The 22,189-nt window shown below is 33.2% G+C and overlaps 1 protein-coding gene across 1 annotated transcript in view; it reads left to right on the plus strand.

The window, feature by feature from the left end:
* Positions 1-396: 396 nt before the first annotated feature.
* LOC139864279 (uncharacterized) overlaps positions 397-22,189 on the plus strand; it is a 62,627-nt gene continuing 40,834 nt past the window's right edge. The window contains exon 1 of the mRNA XM_071852857.1: positions 397-523. Within this exon, the coding sequence (XP_071708958.1) occupies positions 397-523 (127 nt within the window). The remainder of the gene's footprint in view (positions 524-22,189) is intronic.

Raw genomic sequence — 22,189 nt, forward strand, 5'->3', positions numbered from 1 at the left:
TAACGTTGTTATGTAACAATGTTTATGTGTTGGTGTAATGTAACGTTGTTATGTAACAGTGTTTATGTGTCATTTTTATGTAAAGTTGTTATGTAACGATGTTTATGTGTCGGTGTAATGTAACGGTGTTTATAACACACAATTGTTAAGTAGAAATTATTTTCAAAAGAATACATCAGTTACTTCCAAAAGACAATACATAATTTACTAGAAACCGAAATTACTTTCGAAACTACAAACTACAACACACTACTTCCAAAAGAAATTACATTAGTTACTTAAAAATGAAACACAACACAAATGCTACCAAACTACAAATTAACATCAGTTTTAAACTTTTTGCTTGACGTTTTGCGATTTCAAGTGAACGTTCTAGAGCTCTATTGGACCTTAACAATGACGGTATCACTTCAAGCGCCCTGTCAGACCAGAGCGGATCAATCCGAATTTGTCACCTTCTACAACGTTCAGACATCAAGCTTCCGAACCGACCATCACAACCATAATATCGTCGACCGTACTGGTATTCATCAGTCAAGCAAGTTTTGATAACCATCTTTGAACCACAAGTTCGACAAGACTTAACAGCCAAAGTTTCCCATGGACCATACTGGTAATTTTCATCCATATTATTGCAGTCATCTAGTGTTGTGACTAGTGGAGTTGTTATATAGAAGAATTTTCCCGCCCAAAAACCTACCATCTGTTTTCCCGCCAATGTTTTCCCACCCAAAGTTTCTCGCCAAAAGAAAAATACATCAGTTAACAATGTTAGGGGTTGTTTATGGTTTAATTAGAGTTTAATTAGGGTTTGTTTAGGAAAAGGCTTCTTATAGTTGCCTGCCTCCTTGACAACTGCCCCGACAGATGGTATTATTGTGTTGGTGGGGTATCTCAACTCCAATTCCTAATGAAAGTGGAGAAACAAAGTATTTCACAAAGTACATTATTATGTTCTCTTATGGTCTATATGGAAGTACTGGAGAAACAAAGTAGTTCACACACATTTGGAGAACAAAACGGCCATTTTCAATGAAAATATTATTAACAGTGTGATTTAGGCGAATGGAGAGGTAATCCAAGGATTCTTGTGTGCTTGTGGTGTACACTTCTTAGCCTTTTAACTCATTTTTATAATATTAGTTGTTCTTTGAAAAAATGATGATGACAATGGTTTTTGACGATGATAAAAATACAAGTAACTAAAAGATTTCAAATTAATTATATATAAAAAATTAAAAATTTCACCAAAATATATATAAATATTTATTGAAATTATATATTCATATAAAACACATATTTATATTTATTTTAATTGATAAAATTTATAATTATTTAAATAATAATAAGATATTTATTAACAATTAATAATATATTAAAAAAGTAAATATAATAATTATATTAGTTAAATATAAATTATATAAGAAAATATAATTTAAATATAAATGATATAAGTAAATATAAGTTAAATATAAATTATATAAGTAAATATAAGTAAATATAAGTTTTAATTAATAATAAATAGAAAATTAAAAAATATTTAACTTTTCACGAAAAAACTGGCGGGCTTATCCTTTTCGTTTCCCTCCATGACCTTTCCGGACGATTAGTCGTCCGCAAAGGGGTCGTCCGGAAAGATAAAATACAGTAAGGACAGGAACAGCTGCACTTTTTCTCACTTTTACCAAAAAAACAATTCTAAAATTACTCCGGCGATTTCAGGCGATTTGCTTAGATTTCAAGGTATTAAATACACAATCCAACCTAATCTGTGATGCCCCGTACAAAACCATCGTGTACGAATCATCAACAACAGAATCATTACAAGGTTAAGTACTATATGCGTTTTCAAAAAGAGTTTTCATTCATTAATAAAGTGATGTCTAAACCAACATCGAATGTTTTACAATCATAGTTCAAAAGTACTAATGTTTGAATGCAAAATAAAGTAGTTCATGCGATAACAACTCTAAGCAGCGGGTGTCTACAGCACGACTAGTACACAGCGGAAGCTAACCTCAAGCACCTGAGAAAAACATGCTTAAAAACGTCAACACAAAGGTTGGTGAGCTATAGTTTAAGTATAACAGTAAGTAAGGTAGGCCACGAGATTTCAGTGCTACAAAGAGCGTTTCAAAATAGTATGATAAAGTATATGTTAACCGTGGGCACTTGGTAACTAACCTAACGTTTATACCCCCTGAAAGTACACTTGGCAAGTGCGTATGTATACGAAGTATTAAACACTCGTTAAATGCTAGCACGACTAGCCCGAGTGGGGATGTCAAACCCAATGGATCCATATCTAAGATTCGCGTTCACCGGTTCAAAAACCAATGATTAAACATTACCGAGCTAAAGGGAATGTTTCTGCCGTTATATAACCCACACATATATAAGTTTAAGTACTCGTGCCTAGTATGTAAAACATAAAATCCGCATGTATTCTCAGTTCCCAAAATAAGTTAAAGTAAAAAGGGAATGCTATAACTCACAATGATAATGTAGTCGTAAAGTCGAGTCGGGAAAAGTGTGCAAGTAATCGGTCCGAAAGTCCTCAACCTAAGTCAAATAGTACTAAGTCAGTAAATCGTCTGAATAGGTTTAAAAGTACGTAAATAAGGTCTTAAGGTTCATCATCATTCATCATCAAACATAAGGCATAAAGTAAGTTTCGTTTATGAAAGTAGTTTAAAACAAAGGCTGACTTCAGTCAGTCACCACGGCCTCTACCCTTACTGAATTAAGGTGAGACCAGTGGCCATGGCTCCGTATACGAGTCCTTTAAGTGTGGTGAAATTTACAGTATCAAACTCGTCTTCGTTTGACCGTGGCGACGGTCTAAGTGCGAGTAGGTCAGAAATTTCTGCACAACGTTAAAAGGACATAGTGACGATCGGAGGGCCATAAATCCTAAACCGTAACTCGGATTAAGATGAGTTGATGTCGTAGGGGGTGTATATAAAATAGTTATTAATTTTAGCAGAAAACACTATTAAATACGATACAATTTTACACAAGATATTTATTTATTTATAGAATGGATATACTTAAGCCTTGCTACAACACTTATAGGCAGTGTACCTAATCGTACAGTAGTGTAGTTTTTAGTAAGTCCGGTTCGTTCCACAGGGAAATCTTTAAACAAAGCTCAACGCTATATTAGTTTACTTTTATAAAAATACAAACATTTATATAAGTAATATTATTATTATAAAGGGGGGTTTTTACCGTTTAATGACCGGTTTGTCGATTTTAAGATTTAGTCGCAGTTAAAACCTAATGTAAAATATAAAATAAATACAAGACTTTAAATTAAAGCGTAAAGTAAATAACGATAATGAAATTGCGAATAATAAAAGTACGATAAAATAATAATAAATAAAAGTGCGATAATTAGAAGTGCAATTAAATAATAATAAATAAAAGTGCGATAATTAGAAGTGCAATTAAATATAAAATAAAGGAAATTAAATATGAAATAAAAGAATTATGCTTATTTAAACTTCCGTAATCATGATGTTTGACGTGTTGATTTTAGTTTTATGCCCATGGGTTAATTGTCCTTTGTCCTGGATTATTTAATCTGTCCGTCTGGTTTTGTCCATAACAGTCCATCAGTCATAAATATAAAGTGTGAGTGTCCTCATCAAATTATTCTTATACCCGAAGTTAAATATTCCAACTAATTGGGGATTCGAATTGTAACAAGGTTTTAATACTTTGTTTAATGAATACACCAGGTTATCGACTGCGTGTAAACCAAGGTTTTACTACTTTGTTAACAATTACACCAATTACCCTTGAATGTAATTTCACCCCTGTTTTAATTATTCTAGTGGCTATTAATCCATTCCCGTGTCCGGTTAAATGAACGATTATTCGTACATATAAATACCCCGCCCATCGTGTCCGATCGAGTGTATATGGTAATTTATAGGGACGCCCAATTGTAAATCTTTATATTAACATTAACAAACTATCATTTAGTTAAACAAATATAAAGCCCATTAATAGCCCATAGTCTAATTTCCACAAGTGTCGTTCTTTTGTCCAAACCCCAATTATGGTACAAAGCCCAATTACCCAATTTTAGTAATTAGCCCAACATCATGATTACTTCGTTTTAAATAAGCATAATAATAACTTAGCTACGAGACATTAATATAAAAAGGTTGAACATAACTTACAATGATTAAAAATAGCGTAGCGTTACACGGACAGAATTTCGACTTACACCCTTACAATATTCGCTAACATACCCTTATTATTAGAATTATAATTAAAATTAAAATTCAAATATAAATTATATATATATATATATATATCGTATAGATAGAGAAGAGAGAAAATAGAATATGAAAAATGATCAGAATTCGGTTTGCTTTATAGCCAGAGTTGAAATTTGGGGCTCCGCGACTCGCGGCAAAAGCCTCTTCAAACTCCGCGAGTCGCGGAGGATGAATTTACAGCTCACACCCTTGGAGTTTCTCTGCCGACGGTTTTTTATATATAAATATAATATATATATATAATTAATAAAATTAATTATATATTATATTATATTTATATACATAGTTAACTTGTAATTTTTAGTCCGTTGCATCGAGCGTTAAGAGTTGACTCTGGTCCCAGTTCCGGATTTTCGAACGTCCTCGCGTACAATTTAATATCTTGTACTTTGCGTTTTGAATCTTGTACTTTTGTAATTTCGAGACGTTTCTTATCAATAATTGGAACCTTTTTGATTGTCTTTTGTACTTTTGAGCTTTTTGGTCGTTTGCGTCTTCAATTCGTCGAATCTGTCTTTTGTCTTCACCTTTTATTATACAAACGAATATCACTTGTAAATAGAACAATTGCAACTAAAAGCTTGTCTTTCTTGAGGAATAATGCTATGAAATATATGTTCGTTTTTAGCATTATCAAATATTCCCACACTTGAGCGTTGCTTGTCCTCAAGCAATATTGTCTTGAAATACTAGAATCACTTCTTTATTCTTCACACTTTGTACATCAGTGATTTCTATACGGCGGTATAAACAATGGTAGTAACGATATGGTTTACAGTCCCACATGACTATAAAAATTTAGATCCATTAAGGAAATTGGATCTTTATGAAAACATTTGATCTTTTGAAATCTAGTTTTTACCCTAGATAAGTTTTCCGGAATAACCCTTTACCGGTGTTTGCAAAATATTTTTGTGGGTTTGGTGGGTTTCAGATTTGAAAATTTTAGCTCAAAACTTGCGGTTTTGTGTCACCCACTTGCTAACCTTGTATTTGGAAAGCAACACGTCCAGTTTACTTGTTCCGTATATTACCTTTCGGTAAACTACCGTCCGGTTGTAAAGGAAAGCGTTGAACAAGCAACTGTTAAGGCAATGTCCCGTGACATGCTTTTGATTATGGTCTATAACGTGTCGGACGCAATTACTATCCTTGGTAGGAGCAATAGTAAAGCTCACCCTTATAATTTTTCGGTCTGGCACAAGGTCCTGTCTTTGACCACTATGCAACCACCGTTCTTACGGTTGACACCCGATTTAGTTCAGGTGACCTAATGAATTCCAGGTGAATTCCTAGGATTTTACGTTCAATGGTAATGAACGCATTGAAAATAGGGTTTTCAGAAAACAAACCGGTTTGTAATTTTGATCAAAATATTTTCTCGTTTAAGCTCGAGTTTAGATATCATTGAATTCCATGAGTTTGAATTCTCAATCTTTAAGGTCAATCTCTAGGATTGTGTAATATCAGTCTTAAAAGCTGATTTTTAATCTTTAAGGAGATTATCCTTTCTGGGGATCTGATTCATTAGTCTTATCAAGCTAATTTGCACGGTGCCCCCCCATTATACGAGATAAATCCTTCTCATGGTTAGGATAAATCTGACCACTTGGCGACCCTGTTTAATGCTGAGGTCCGTGGATTTCCTGCTGATTTTAGTGATGACTTTTCTAGATTTTTCGTCAACCTACAGCTGGTCTGGACAACAACTTCATGACCTAAATCAAGAAGCGCGTGTCTTTTTCGGAAGACTTTACTTCCTTTTAATGATGGAATTGATTCATCATGTAGATCCATCTCTTCTTTTCTTTCATCGGGTAAAACAGTTTAGTTTAGTCCAAAGCAAAAGTATTTTCAGTTATTTGTTACAGATATATGTGACATATGTTAAGATAACTTGGTAAATTTTCCCACACTTGGCTTTTATTTTCCTTTTTATCGTCCTCTATTCCATTTTAAATGAATTTTAACATTTTAGTTTGTTTCTCAATTTATGTCCTTTCCGAGGTAACAATAATTTCGGTGTTAAAACCTAGTTTTATCGTTCATAAATATGTATAAACATGATTTTGAATTCATTTAATTGAAAATTTTGAAAAATTTTACTAGAATTGGGTAGTCAGTATATAAGACTAGGGCTGTTCTTTATTATCAGAGAGCACTAGATTCTAATACAACTACTGCTTTACTAGTATTTTTAATGGTAACCAAGTGTATAAAGTAAAAATTTTTTAAAATCCGAAAGAATTTAACCCCTTCCCACACTTAAGATCTTGCAATGCCCTCATTTACAAGAAATCAGTAACAATTTAAATTATTGAGGGTGATTTGTGTGAAAATGATTAAATTTTTACCAAAGTTTCCAAATATATTGGCGTTTGTTTGCTGAATAATAAATGGTGCACATCATTTGTTCATTCCGTCTTGTTGTTATTTCACATATATTTTGCATCTTGTCGTCAAAATTAGTTGCTTTTGCTGAACTTAATGCCAGTCTTTGAAAATGCGTTGTTTTACCCTGTTGTGTACATAAGATAAACTGCAAACATATATACATATTTTTGAAGTTTGGTATATTACCCCACATTCAAAAATTATTAAAATCTAAGAATAAAAGTTATATAATTATAAAAATGATTACAATATTAACAAAAGTATTAAACGTATCAATAATTACAAATTACAAAATAATAAAAAATAATAAGTAAACTAAGGATGATATTGGTACCAATAGGGGTTCCAGGCATAACCATAAGTGCTATAGAATGCTTCGGCAGGGTCATACGTAGGATATGGTGGCTGCATCTCTATAGACCAAGGAGGGAAGACGGGTTTCGGTGTAGGAATATAGTTTCTACCTATATGTTGGCAATGAGCTATGATCTGGTTCTGATGAACTTGCCAATCTTCAAATGCTCTCTGTCTAGCATTTTTGTATTCCTGAGAAGCTATAAACCTATGCATTTCTTGCATCTCATTCCCCCCTCCTACATTACCTTGTTGCTGGTTTCTCTCCACCTGTGGATGTCTACCATGGTATCGTACTGCGGCGTTATTCCGCCTCTTCAAAACTTTCGCACCATGGTATACATTTAAACCTATAGTATCGCGGGGTTCCGGCTCTTCTAGTAATAATCCCCCCCCCCCGACTTATATCCACACCGAGATATTCACCAATCAAAGTAATAAAAATACCACCTCCTATTATGCTATGTGGTCGCATCCCCCGAACCATAGCTGATAAATAATAACCCACACAATATGGTATACTTACAGCGCTTTGTGGGTCTCGAATACACATATGGTAAAACAAATCCTGTTCATTTACTTTTTCTTTGTTCTTACCCCTTTGTGTAATCGAATTAGCTAAAAACCTATGTATCACTCTTAATTCGGCTCTATCTATATCCAAATAAGAGTAATTTCCCCCTTTGAAACGGTGATGGCTTGTCATTTGACTCCACACACCGTGTGTATCAAAATTCTCATCTATCTTTCTACCGTTTAGTATCAATCCTCTACAATCGGCAGACGCTAACTCCTCAGGCGTATATATACGTAAATCCTGAGCCATGTCCAGTAAAGACATGTGGCGCATCGAACCGCCTAACAAAAATCTAATAAAAGAATGATCGGTTAAACTAGCTACCCGATCATTCAACTCTATACTACATAACAACTCTTCACACCATACTTTATATACAGGTCTGCGAATGGTGAATAAACATATCCAGTCATTAAAAGAAGAATTACCATACCTCTGTACAAGTAATTCCCTAATTGGCCCGGCCAATTCTACAGCTTCTAAGGGTCCCCATTCTATGACCCTCGGTACCTCAACAACCTTAGAATGAAGAGTATGCAAACCCCGTTGATATTTTGGATAATCTATCCAAAGTCTGTCAAATCTCAGGTTCGGGTGCAACTCTTCCAAATGCATATCGGAAAAGGTCATGACTGGATGAGGTACATCCTGCTTGTAGTAGTTATCCACCTCCTGTTGTTCCAAATTCTCAGCAGGAGCATTGCGGGCTTGGGATGAAGATTCACCCCTTTCATTCTGCAAAACACATCAAACACAAATTTTGTGCATCCAAATATGCATTAGTGTCAGCAAAATCATCAATTACAATGATATTATCAATCTATATCAAACTTAAGCTCATTTTCATATTTTTATCAAATCTACACTTTTTCAAATAAGCATATACGAAAATTTTCACCAAGTTCATAAGCATTCAACTCAAATAACATGTCAAAATAATCATTACTAGCAATCAAACAAGTCTCAAATGGCATTATCTTTCAAAAATCAAGTTCATGAATTTTGGACTTGAAAAAGTCCACTTTAATTCTCAAAATCATGTTTAGGCTCAAAGTTTGGATCATTTAACTACCTAAACATGTTACACTACTTAATTTAGCAACAATTCATGACAAAAATCGGCCATAACCTGTTTATATCAAAAATCCCCAAATTGCTCAAGAACACAAACCCTAGATTACTCAAAATTTGAAGTTTAAGGCTTCTAATCATGTTAAACAGCATCAATCTAGGTTATACAAGCATAATACATAAACAATTTAAGCTTAATTACACTAAAAAGCATCAAAATCAAATTGGGGAAAAAATAGCTCAAGAACACTAAATTTCGAATTAAATGGTGTTTAGGTGTAGAAATTTACCGTTTTTCTTGAGTAATTCTTAGATAGCATCCTTCTCAACATGATTTTAGCAAAAAATTTGGTGATTAACGGTTAAAAATTGGGATTTTTGGGGGTGTTTTTCGGGTTTTTCGCAGTTATTTTCGAGCTGTATTTTTCTGTTTTGTGTGTGGGGGAGTGAAACTGATCAGTTCTTGCGTTATATTTTTTTTTCTGTAAATTGGTCCCTCCGCGAGTCGCGGAGGTTTTTCACTTCAAACTCCGCGAGTCGCGGAGTTTGCTCTTTTTTTTTTTTTTTTTTTTATATAATCTTTAACTTATAAAACAATTAAGTATTTAATTTTAAAATTTTGTTTCCCTTGTTATTTAGGACGAGGTCGTTTCGGATCGATGTCCTAGTCCGTCCTTCGACAAAATTTTAAAATTTGTCTTTTTGTAGCGATTGTTTTAAAAGCTAAGATTTTTGGGTTTTTTCAATGTTTTTGGCATACTCTAATTCAATAAGATTAAAAATAATGATAATAAAAGTTCTCGTCCCTCCCTCGGGTAAAGCAATTTCGGTTCAAAGACCTAGTCTTCAACTTACGACGAATTTTAAAAATCATATTCTTAACTTAATGAGATAAAGTAAATTTTTGTTTTTAAATTCACACAACTTAAATATAAAATTCAAATTTAAAAATTAAAAATTAAAAATTCACACCAAACTTAAAATTTGAAATGCATAAAATTAAAATTTCATATTTTAAAAATTAAAAATTCACACCAAACTTAATTTAAAAATTCATATTATAAATTCACACCAAACTTATATTAATTTTTCAAATATTTACAATTTTAAAAATATTGTTTTTACAAAGTTTACAATATTAATTTAAGATTTAAATATTAATTTAAAAAAACATGGTAAAAATAAAATTAAAAATCTTTTTGTCTTTTTATCCCACTTTAATCAATCAAATATTATCAAAAATATTCGCCCCTCTTTTCGGTAAAGTAATTTCGGTTCCAAGACCTAATTTAACTCATGACGAATTTTTGAAATATTTTGGTTGATTGATTAAAGATATTTATACCTTAAGAATAAACGTTAAATTTCGCAGTGATGTAATAAATTTTTGAATGATATCAATAATTTCGGTCGCCAAACCTAATTTTATTTAATACCAATTTAATACTTTTTAGCGAACAAATTAGCGTTTATTATCAAAAGGTTAAAAATAAAAATAAAAACTGTACAGACATACCTGTGAAATAGATTTCTTAGTTATATGATCTATCCCATTCATAAGATAGTCGGTTTAATTGGTTTTCCATGGCTACATAGGCGTAACCTCGAGCATTCAGTGTCTTTTCTTCTAAACATATGAACGGTCCGTCTCTGCATAAAGTAACAAATTCGGTATTTGAATAGGTTTGATTATTTGAACATTTACCTCCATGTGACCATTTTCTGCATTTGTGACATCTTTCTAGGTGTCGTGCTCTTCTTTTCGCTGCGGATTTTGATTTTCCTTTACCAAATTGTAACTTATTATCTTCGCATCTGGATTCTTTTCTAACTCCGTCCATTCTCTCTCTGATTACTGATACTAATTCGCTCGGTAGTATGTCATTATTACGTTTAGTGATCAAAGCGTGTAGCATTAGACCATGGTTTAGTTCACAGGCAGTCTTCATTTTGTAAAAACCTAAAAAAAATAAAAATTCAGAATGGGGGGAGAAGACTAGTTCTTTAGGGTCTGCTAGGGAAAGACCATACGTGTTCCATTTTCGAGAACTACACGAAAACAGACAATCTAACTCTAACAGAAATACATATTATCCTTTAAAGACTTGATTCTCCCCACACTTAGTTAGCTGTGGTGTCGAAATTGTGATTAACTTCGTTGTCGACTTCCATCGGACCATGTATGTAATGTTTAACTCTGTGACCATTAACTTTAAATTCAATCCCATTTGAATTTATCAATTCTATCGTTCCGTATGGGAAAACTCTTTTGACTATGAATGGTCCAGACCATCTTGATTTCAATTTTCCAGGAAATAGCTTGAATTGTGAATTGAAAAGAAGAACTCTGTCTCCTTCTTTAAATTCTTTTGAACTTCTGATTCTTTTATCATGCCATTTCTTCGTTCTTTCTTTATAGATTAACGAATTTTCGTATGCTTCATGTCTTAATTCTTCTAATTCATTTAGTTGACTTAATCGTAGACGTCCGGCTTCATGTAAATCAAGATTACATGTCTTCAAAGCCCAAAATGCTTTGTGTTCAATTTCTACTGGAAGATGACATGCTTTTCCATAAACAAGTCTAAAAGTTGTGGTTCCAATTGGAGTTTTGTAGGCTGTTCTAAAAGCCCAGAGTGCATCCTCCAATTTAATGGACCATTCCTTCGGATTTGATCCTACGGTTTTCTCTAGAATACGTTTTAAAGCTCGGTTGGTATTTTCAACTTGTCCACTTGTTTGTGGATGATATGCGGTGGAGATTTTATGAGTTACTCCATATCTTTTAAGAACTTTCTCAAGTTGATTATTACAGAAATGAGTACCCCGATCACTTATTAAAGCTTTCGGTGTTCCAAACCTTGCAAAAAGACGTTTTAAAAAGTTGACTACAACTCGTGCATCGTTAGTTGGGAGAGCTTGTGCTTCCGCCCATTTAGATACATAATCAATGGCTACGAGTATATATAGATTATTATGAGATTTTGGAAATGGACCCATAAAGTCAATACCCCAAATGTCAAATACTTCACATACTTGGATGACATTTTGTGGCATTTCATCACGTTGACTTATTTTTCCGGCCCTTTGACATGCATCACAGGATTTGCAAAGAAGGTGTGCGTCTTTGTAAATTGTAGGCCAATAGAATCCAGCTTCATAAACTTTTCTTGCTGTTAGTTGAGGCCCATAATGCCCTCCTGTTGGTCCTGTGTGACAATGGTTTAAAATTTTACTAGCTTCATCTCCAAATACACATCGGCGTATTATTCCATCGGGACAACTTTTAAACAGATGTGGGTCTTCCCAGAAATAGTGTTTTATATCACTGAAGAATTTCTTTCGTTTTTGGTACGATAATCCTTTTTCAAGGAATCCACAAACTAAGTAGTTTGCATAGTCTGCAAACCATGGGATTTCTTTATAATCTATCTTCAATAGATATTCATCAGGAAAGTTGTCTTGTATGGCTGATTCATTTAGAACTTCTAATTCGGGATTTTCAAGACGAGAAAGATGATCAGCGGCGAGATTTTCTGCTCCTCTTTTATCTCGGATTTCAATATCAAACTCTTGTAAGAGTAAGATCCAACGGATTAATCTTGGTTTAGCATCTTGTTTTGAAAATAGGTATCTAAGAGCAGAATGGTCGGTATAGACCACCGTTTTTGCTAGAACGAGATATGATCGAAATTTGTCAAAAGCAAAGACAATAGCAAGGAGTTCTTTTTCCGTAGTTGTATAGTTTGTTTGTGCTCCTTGTAATGTCTTACTAGCATAATATATAGGTTGAAATCGTTTTTCAATCCTTTGTCCTAAAACGGCTCCCATTGCAAAATCACTTGCATCGCACATTAGTTCAAATGGTAGATTCCAATTTGGTGTTATCATGATCGGTGCATTAGTGAGTTTTTCTTTAAGAATATTAAAAGATTTGATACACTCATCTGAAAAGATGAATGGCGCATCCTTTTCTAGGAGTTTATTCATAGGAGTGGCAATTTTAGAAAAATCTTTTATGAAACGTCGGTAAAAACCGGCATGCCCTAGAAAACTCCTAACTCCTCTAACATTTGTGGGATGTGGAAGTTTAGCAATTACATCTACTTTAGCTCTATCCACTTCAATTCCTTCTTTTGAAATTTTATGTCCAAGAACGATGCCTTCTTTAACCATGAAATGGCATTTCTCCCAATTAAGTACTAGATTTGATTTTTCGCATCTAATTAGCATTCGTTCCAGATTAACTAGACATGATTTAAATGTATCACCGAAGACTGAAAAGTCATCCATGAATACTTCCATGCATTCTTCTATCATGTCGTGAAAAATCGCCATCATACACCTTTGAAAGGTTGCAGGGGCGTTACAAAGTCCAAATGGCATGCGTTTGTAAGCAAAAGTACCATAAGGGCACGTGAATGTGGTTTTCTCTTGATCTTCGGGTGCTATTGGAATTTGAAAATATCCGGAAAATCCATCTAGAAAACAATAGTAACTATTTCCGGCTAATCTTTCCAACATTTGATCTATGAAAGGTAAGGGAAAGTGATCTTTTCTGGTGGCGTCATTTAATTTTCTATAATCAATACATACACGCCATCCTGTTACAGTCCTAGTAGGAATAAGCTCATTTTTCTCATTTGTAATGACAGTCATGCCACCCTTCTTAGGTACGCATTGAACTGGGCTTACCCATGGACTATCAGAAATTGGATATATCAAACCTGCATCTAGCAGTTTAATAATCTCTTTCTTAACTACATCTTGCATATTAGGATTTAGTCTTCGTTGGCGTTGCACATACGTTTTATGACCTTCTTCCATAAGGATTTTATGTGTGCAATACGAAGGACTTATTCCTTTAATATCATGAATCTTCCATGCAATGGCTGGTTTATGAGCTTTCAACACAGAAATGAGTTGTGATTTTTCATTTTCAGTAAGAGAAGACGATATTATTACAGGTAATTCAGATTCACCATTTAAATAAGCGTATTCCAAATGGTTTGGAAGTGGCTTTAACTCTAATTTCGGAGGTTCTTCTATCGATGATTTATATCGATATCTGTCTTCTTCTTTTAGCATTTGAATTTCTTCTGTTGTTGGTTCATATCCATTAGCTATAAGTGTAGCTAACATTTCAGCTTCATCAATTGGTTCATTACCTTCTCCTAAAGAACATTCTCCTGTTCCTTGTAATTCTGGAAATTCTTCTAATAATTCTGCATGTGCATCTATAGTTTGAATATAATAACATGTATCATCTGCAGATTGTGGTTGTTGCATGGCTCTATCCACTGAAAAGGTAACACTCTCATCCTCTATACTTAGGGTCATTTTCTTACCGAACACGTCTATCATTGCTTTAGCCGTATTTAAGAATGGTCTTCCTAATATGAGAGGAACTTGAGAATCTTCTTCCATGTCTAAAACAACAAAATCTACTGGAAATACTAAAGTACCAACTTTAACTAGCATGTTCTCCATTATCCCTCTAGGATATTTTATTGATCTATCGGCTAGTTGTATGCTTATTCTAGTTGGTTTCAATTCTCCAAGGTCTAGTTTAGCGTATAGTGAATACGGCATTAGATTTATACTAGCACCTAAGTCTGCCAATGCTTCTATTGAACTAAGACTACCCAGAAAACATGGAATTGTGAAACTTCCTGGATCAGATAATTTTTCTGGTATCTTATTCAACAGCACTGCTGAACAATTAGCATTCATAGTAACAGCCGAGAGTTCTTCTATTTTCTTTCTATTTGAGATTAGATCTTTCAAGAATTTAGCATATCTAGGCATTCCTGAAATCACATCAATGAAAGGAAGATTTACATTTATCTGTTTAAACATATCCAAGAATTTGGATTGCTCGGCTTCAAGTTTCTCTTTCTTCATTTTACTCGGGTAAGGAAGTGGTGGTTGGTATGGTTTAACATAAGGTTTATCCTTAACTGTGTTATCTTCATTAACCTTTTCAACTACCGGTTCTTTTTCCTTATCTTGATCAGGTTGTGGTTCTTGTGGAGTAGGAATAATTTCATCAGAAGTTACAGGTATTTCAGGTGGTTTAAGTGTTGTACCACTTCTTGTGGTAATAGCTTTAGCTGTTTCATTCCGGGGGTTAGCATTTGTATCGCTAGGTAGACTTCCCGGTTTTCTTTCACCTATTAACCTTGCTAGGTTACTTACTTCTTGTTCCAGATTTTGAATAGAAGCTTGTTGATTTCTAAATGCTTGAGCATTTTGTTCATTGGTTTGTTTCTGAGATGTGAAAAACTGTGTTTGAGTTTCAACTAGCTTCGTCATCATATCTTCTAAATTCGGCTTTTTATCATCGGTTTGTTGTGGTGGTTTGTTTTGAAAATTCGGTCTTTGCTGATTGTAAGTATTATTGGATACTTGTTGATTGATAGGACCTTGTTGGTTGTTGTATGGAATATTTCGGTTATAATTCTGGTTTTGATTGTAAATCGGTCTTGGCGGTTGATAATTATTCTGATAATTATTTCCAGGCCTTTGGTTTATGTATGAAATATTCTCTCTTTGTTCCATTGTTAATTCAATACTGAGACAATCTTTTGTCAAATGTGGTCCTCCACACTGCTCACAACTAATTCGTATAGCATGAATATCTTTAGTCATCTTTTCCATTCGTCTCTCGAAAGCATCTATCTTTGCCGAAATGGAATCTAAATCATGGCTAGAATCGGCTCTAGCTGCTTTAGATGATCTAATGATATCTTTTTCTTGGTGCCACTCATGTGAGTGGGAAGCAGTATTATCAATAATTTTGTAAGCATCAGTTTCAGTTTTCTTCATAATAGAACCACCAGCTGCTATATCTATGTCTTTCCTTGTAGTGATGTCGCATCCTCGGTAGAATATTTGTACTATTTGACAGGTGTCTAAACCATGTTGCGGACATCCTCTTAATAACTTTCCATATCTTGTCCACGCCTCATATAGAGTTTCATTTGGTTTCTGTGTGAACGTAACAATTTCTGCTTGAAGTCTTACGGCTTTAGATGCAGGAAAGAATTGTTTAAGAAATTTGTCAATTAAAACGTCCCATGTATCGATCGCCCCTTCAGGTAACGATTCCAACCAATCTTTGGCTTCTCCCTTTAAAGTCCAGGGAAATAACATGAGATATATCTGTTCATCCTCCACTTCTCGGATTTTAAATAGTGTGCAGATCCTATTAAAGGTACGTAGATGTTCATTTGGATCTTCCTTCGACGCACCACTAAATTGGCATTGATTAGTCACCATGTGTAGAATTTGTCCTTTGATTTCATAATCTGGCGCATTAATGTCTGGATGAGTAATTGCGTGACCTTGGCCAGTGCGTTTAGCTCTCATTCGGTCTTCCATACTTAGAGGTTCCAGATTCTCCATAATTGAATTTGTTGAATCGGTATCACTAGATGATTCTGATTTAATGGTTCATTCCTCAACAATCTCTGTTTGAATGATTGGTGGTTCCGGAGGAAAATTTAGTGGTTTAGGATCTACGAACCGTTCCTGAATATTCTCCGGATTCTCAATTGTGAGGTTGGGTTCAAAAAATGGATTATCGGAAATTTGAACTGAAGTACTTGGTCGACTGGATGACGATTCTAAAGAAAAATCAACGGCGGTTATATTTGCTAAATGTCTTGATCGAGTTACAGGTGGTGAACGTACAAAAGGTGGTGAACGTCTTGCTCGGTGCATTCACTGAATATCCTATTAGTTTTTAAAAGGAAAGAAAAATTATAATAAGTTATCCAATTAATAGACTTTTCTGATTTTGCCCACGTTTCGAATAGCCAAAAGATGCAGCAGAGGGGCAGGATTCGTTTGGTCTCAATATAATTGAGGACTGTTTGGCTCCAATAACCCGGTCCACGTACAAATCCAACTATTACTACGAACCAGAAAATTTTGATGTCTATTAATTTAACCACTTAAAATAAATTTTTGTAATTTTAAGAAATTTAGATAAGAAGTAGAAAAAATTCTAAGTCCTAAAAACTAGAATGGCGAGAAATAAGAGAGAAAAAGAGTTCGTCGCAAAAGGTTGAAAAAGAAAAAAAATGGTTGAAAAATAAAAGGTGACGGAAAAATAAAAGAAACTTATAAAAACTTAAAAATACTTGACTAACCTAACCTTATTACTACAACTAACTTAAAATTATAATCGCAAATTGAAATTACTAATTGGAATGATAATTGATACATAGTAAAAGGTCTAAAAATATTAAAGCTTACAAGAAAAACTAAATCCCAAATGGAAATAACTTAAAAAGAAACTAAAACTTAAAAAGGCGTCGCAAAATTCTAAAGCACCTAAATCTTAGTCTAAAGAAAAAGCACTTAAGGAATTCTACGGCAAAGCCTAAAAATTTAGGAGTAAAAATAACTATAGCAAAAACTAAGTTTAAAATTAAAAATGAGCTAAAAATACAAATATTACGCTACAATGATTAAAAAGGTACAAAATATAAAAATATACAAAAAGTTGTAAAAAGTACAATTTTTATAAAAATATTATTTTTATATTATTTATTTTATAAAACTATTAATTTTACAATTTAATAAAACTAATTAATACTAAATACATAAATTAAATAAAAAGTAAAAATAAAACTAAAACTAATAATAATAATAATAATAATTAGGTTTAAATAATAATTATAATTAATAATAACCCGTAATTAATGCTCGATTAGGGCTTCCTGTCGCCTGTCAGATACCCTCCGCGAGTCGCGGCAATTTATAAAGAAAACCCCGCGAGTCGCGGGGTTCAGAATTTCAGCTGACAGGTTTTATCTTCAACGCGTTTTTCTTTATTTATTTATTTATTTATTTTATTTTCTGTTTTTAATTTTTATATAAATAAAAGATATTAAAATTAAACTTATATTTTTATAAACTAAAATAAAAATAAAGAAACTTATAAAACTTAAATATTTAACAAAATCTTAAAAATACTAATATTTTTGTTTTTCTTTTTATATTTTCGAATATTTAAAACGTATTTTTACAAAACCGAATTTTAATAAAAGTTAACTAAAACTCTTTTTTTTATATTAGCGTTGCGCTTCCGGCTTTTAAGATAGATCCCCGGCAGCGGCGCCAAAAATACTTGATGTCGTAGGGGGTGTATATAAAATAGTTATTAATTTTAGCAGAAAACACTATTAAATACGATACAATTTTACACAAGATATTTATTTATTTATAGAATGGATATACTTAAACCTTGCTACAACACTTATAGGCAGTGTACCTAATCGTACAGTAGTGTAGTTTTTAGTAAGTCCGGTTCGTTCCACAGGGAAATCTTTAAACAAAGCTCAACGCTATATTAGTTTACTTTTATAAAAATACAAACATATATATAAGTAATATTATTATTATAAAGGGGGGTTTTTACCGTTTAATGACCGGTTTGTCGATTTTAAGATTTTAGTCGCAGTTAAAACCTAATGTAAAATATAAAATAAATACAAGACTTTAAATTAAAGCGTAAAGTAAATAACGATAATGAAATTGCGAATAATAAAAGTGCGATAAAATAATAATAAATAAAAGTGCGATAATTAGAAGTGCAATTAAATAATAATAAATAAAAGTGCGATAATTAGAAGTGCAATTAAATATAAAATAAAGGAAATTAAATATGAAATAAAAGAATTATGCTTATTTAAACTTCCGTAATCATGATGTTTGACGTGTTGATTTTAGTTTTATGCCCATGGGTTAATTGTCCTTTGTCCTGGATTATTTAATCTGTCCGTCTGGTTTTTGTCCATAACAGTCCATCAGTCATAAATATAAAGTGTGAGTGTCCTCATCAAATTATTCTTATACCCGAAGTTAAATATTCCAACTAATTGGGGATTCGAATTGTAACAAGGTTTTAATACTTTGTTTAATGAATACACCAGGTTATCGACTGCGTGTAAACCAAGGTTTTACTACTTTGTTAACAATTACACCAATTACCCTTGAATGTAATTTCACCCCTGTTTTAATTATTCTAGTGGCTATTAATCCATTCCCGTGTCCGGTTAAATGAACGATTATTCGTACATATAAATACCCCGCCCATCGTGTCCGATCGAGTGTATATGGTAATTTATAGGGACGCCCAATTGTAAATCTTTATATTAACATTAACAAACTATCATTTAGTTAAACAAATATAAAGCCCATTAATAGCCCATAGTCTAATTTCCACAAGTGTCGTTCTTTTGTCCAAACCCCAATTATGGTACAAAGCCCAATTACCCAATTTTAGTAATTAGCCCAACATCATGATTACTTCGTTTTAAATAAGCATAATAATAACTTAGCTACGAGACATTAATATAAAAAGGTTGAACATAACTTACAATGATTAAAAATAGCGTAGCGTTACACGGACAAAATTTCGACTTACACCCTTACAATATTCGCTAACATACCCTTATTATTAGAATTATAATTAAAATTAAAATTAAAATATAAATTATATATATATATATATATATATATATATATATATATATATATATATATATATCGTATAGATAGAGAAGAGAGAAAATAGAATATGAAAAATGATCAGAATTCGGTTTGCTTTATAGCCAGAGTTGAAATTTGGGGCTCCGCGACTCGCGGCAAAAGCCTCTTCAAACTCCGCGAGTCACGGAGGATGAATTTACAGCTCACACCCTTGGAGTTTCTCTGCCGACGGTTTTTTATATATAAATATAATATATATATAATTAATATAATTAATTATATATTATATTATATTTATATACATAGTTAACTTGTAATTTTTAGTCCGTTGCGTCGAGCGTTAAGAGTTGACTCTGGTCCCAGTTCCGGATTTTCGAACGTCCTCGCGTACAATTTAATATCTTGTACTTTGCGTTTTGAATCTTGTACTTTTGTAATTTTGAGACGTTTCTTATCAATAATTGGAACCTTTTTGATTGTCTTTTGTACTTTTGAGCTTTTTGGTCGTTTGCGTCTTCAATTCGTCGAATCTGTCTTTTGTCTTCACCTTTTATTATACAAACGAATATCACTTGTAAATAGAACAATTGCAACTAAAAGCTTGTCTTTCTTGAGGAATAATGCTATGAAATATATGTTCGTTTTTAGCATTATCACGAGTCCTATATGAAAAGTTATCTAATCGAAAAGATCTATTTGAAAATCATAATCAAAATAGCCCAGGTCTATGGTCTGTTACAGAAACCATAAAACAGTAGGTAGCAGACAGAAAGCAGAAAAATAATGGGTTCCGGTGAGTTTGATGCTTGATGCTTATCACGGTTCTCATCCTTGATGCGTATAGCTTCAAGTGTATAACTCGTTGATGTGTTTGCATCATCTTGACCAAGATTTGACCATCATAACCCAAGTGCAAGTCTAAGACATGAAGCACAACTCACTTAAGTGTTGCAAGTGTTTTGATGAACCAAAGTTACATCAAAGTCTTAGATCTAACACATACATGAACTTTAAGACTAATAATAAGTTACAAACTTGAAAGTAAACTAACTAATCAAGATCTTAAGATGTAGAACATAGTTCTTAGTTAGATCTTGAAGATCCAAGACCCAAAAGTCTAGATCAAGCATAAGTATACAAAGTTATATTTAAAGAAAACTTATTTACATGTTCTTGAACTTTTAAGTTAACTTTTAGTTCCAAGAGATATGAGATCAAGACTAACTTGTAGTACATGACCAACAACAACCAAAATCATAAAATTAAAGTGCAAGTAAAACTAAATAAACAAGTAAAAGATTCATGGTTGTTCATACTTTTAAAGATTCAACCAAGGTTTGATCTTTAAGTAAAGTAAACTTTAAGTTTACTTCAAGAACTACAAGTATGAGTTACAACACAAGAACTTTCTTTCTTTAAAAAGTATTGGAGATCATAAACTAAGAAGTTCATGTCTTGTGTGTTCTTGTTAGAACAAGATAGATGAAGAATCAAACTAATAAGTTTGCTTCTTAGAAGATCATAAGTAAATAACAAAAACAACTAGTAATTACAAGTAATCAAAGACAAGTAACAAGTAAACAAAAGAATGATGATGATGAATGATCTTGGTTCGGTTTTACAAAGAGAAAAAGAAGGAAGAAAAGATTCAAGTTTACTTACAAGAACTAGAGAAAATGAGAGGAAAGTTGAGAGGATTTTTGCAAGTAAGTGTGTGTGTTTGAATGACGTTTACAAGTAATGAAGTAATACAAGGAAATGAACCAAAAACTCCCTCCAAGTCCCTCTAGGCCTACGGCCTGCAGCAGAAACAAAAGGGGGAAGGGAAGAATTCAAGGGTCACTAGAGTGTAAAGCTTGAAAAAAAGGTGGTTACTTGGTGTATGTGCATGGGGATAACAAGTTAACTAGATTCCTCATGTACAAACTAACTAGTTCATGATCTAAGTAATATTTACAAATAGTAGTAATGGACTAGTTAGTCCAATAAGGTGTAGGGTGGGCTTATAAGTCCAAAACCATGAGTCCATTATCACTAATAAAGCCCAAGTTCACTTAATTAACAAATAAATCCAATTAAAGCCCAAGTAACTAACTAATAACCTTAGTTAATTAAAATGATTAATAAAACTTAATCATGAATGCAAATAATATCTAAAAATATTATTCGTGAAGTTTCGTGTGTCACAAAGATGTTTCGGGCAATTAAAGTCAAGTTCGGGCAATCATGGCAACATGTAAATGTAATAACATACATTCGTTTAATCACACGTATTAATAATAACAATTATTAATAAATAAACGTTGGAAAATCTAGGGTCGTTACATTACCCACCTGTTAAAGAAAATTTCGTCCCGAAATTTTAAGCTGAAGGTGATGGAGGAGCGGGGAAAAGGTGAGGATACTTCCGCATCATTTGATACTCTCGCTCCCAAGTAAACTCAGGTCCTCGTTTGGCATTCCATCGTACTCGGACGATCGAAATCTTATTGCGTTTCAATGTTTTGATCTCACGATCCATAATTTCAACAGGCTCTTCCACAAAGTGGAGTTTGTCATCAATAGTAAGTTCTTCCAATGGTATGATAAGTTCCGGTGCCGCAAGACACTTATTAAAGTTTGACACGTGGAAGGTAGGATGAACTGAGCTCAATTGTGCTGGTAGATCCAAACGGTATGCAACGGGTCCAACACGTTCCAAGATTTCAAAAGGACCAATGTATCGTGGGTTTAACTTTCCACGTTTTCCAAAACGAATCACACCTTTCCAAGGTGCAACCTTCAACATTACACGATCACCAATGTTGAATTCAAAGTCCTTACGTTTAAGATCGGCATAACTCTTTTGGCGATCACGGGCAGTCTTAAGTCTAGCTTGAATCTGAGCAATCTTCTCCGTCGTTTCGTGGACTACCTCGGGTCCGGTGATTTGCTTTTCGCCTACTTCGGCCCAACAAATAGGAGATCGGCACTTGCGGCCATACAACGCTTCAAAAGG

This window comes from Rutidosis leptorrhynchoides, chromosome 8 (genome assembly GCF_046630445.1).
Source record: "Rutidosis leptorrhynchoides isolate AG116_Rl617_1_P2 chromosome 8, CSIRO_AGI_Rlap_v1, whole genome shotgun sequence".
Taxonomy (NCBI): domain Eukaryota; kingdom Viridiplantae; phylum Streptophyta; class Magnoliopsida; order Asterales; family Asteraceae; genus Rutidosis; species Rutidosis leptorrhynchoides.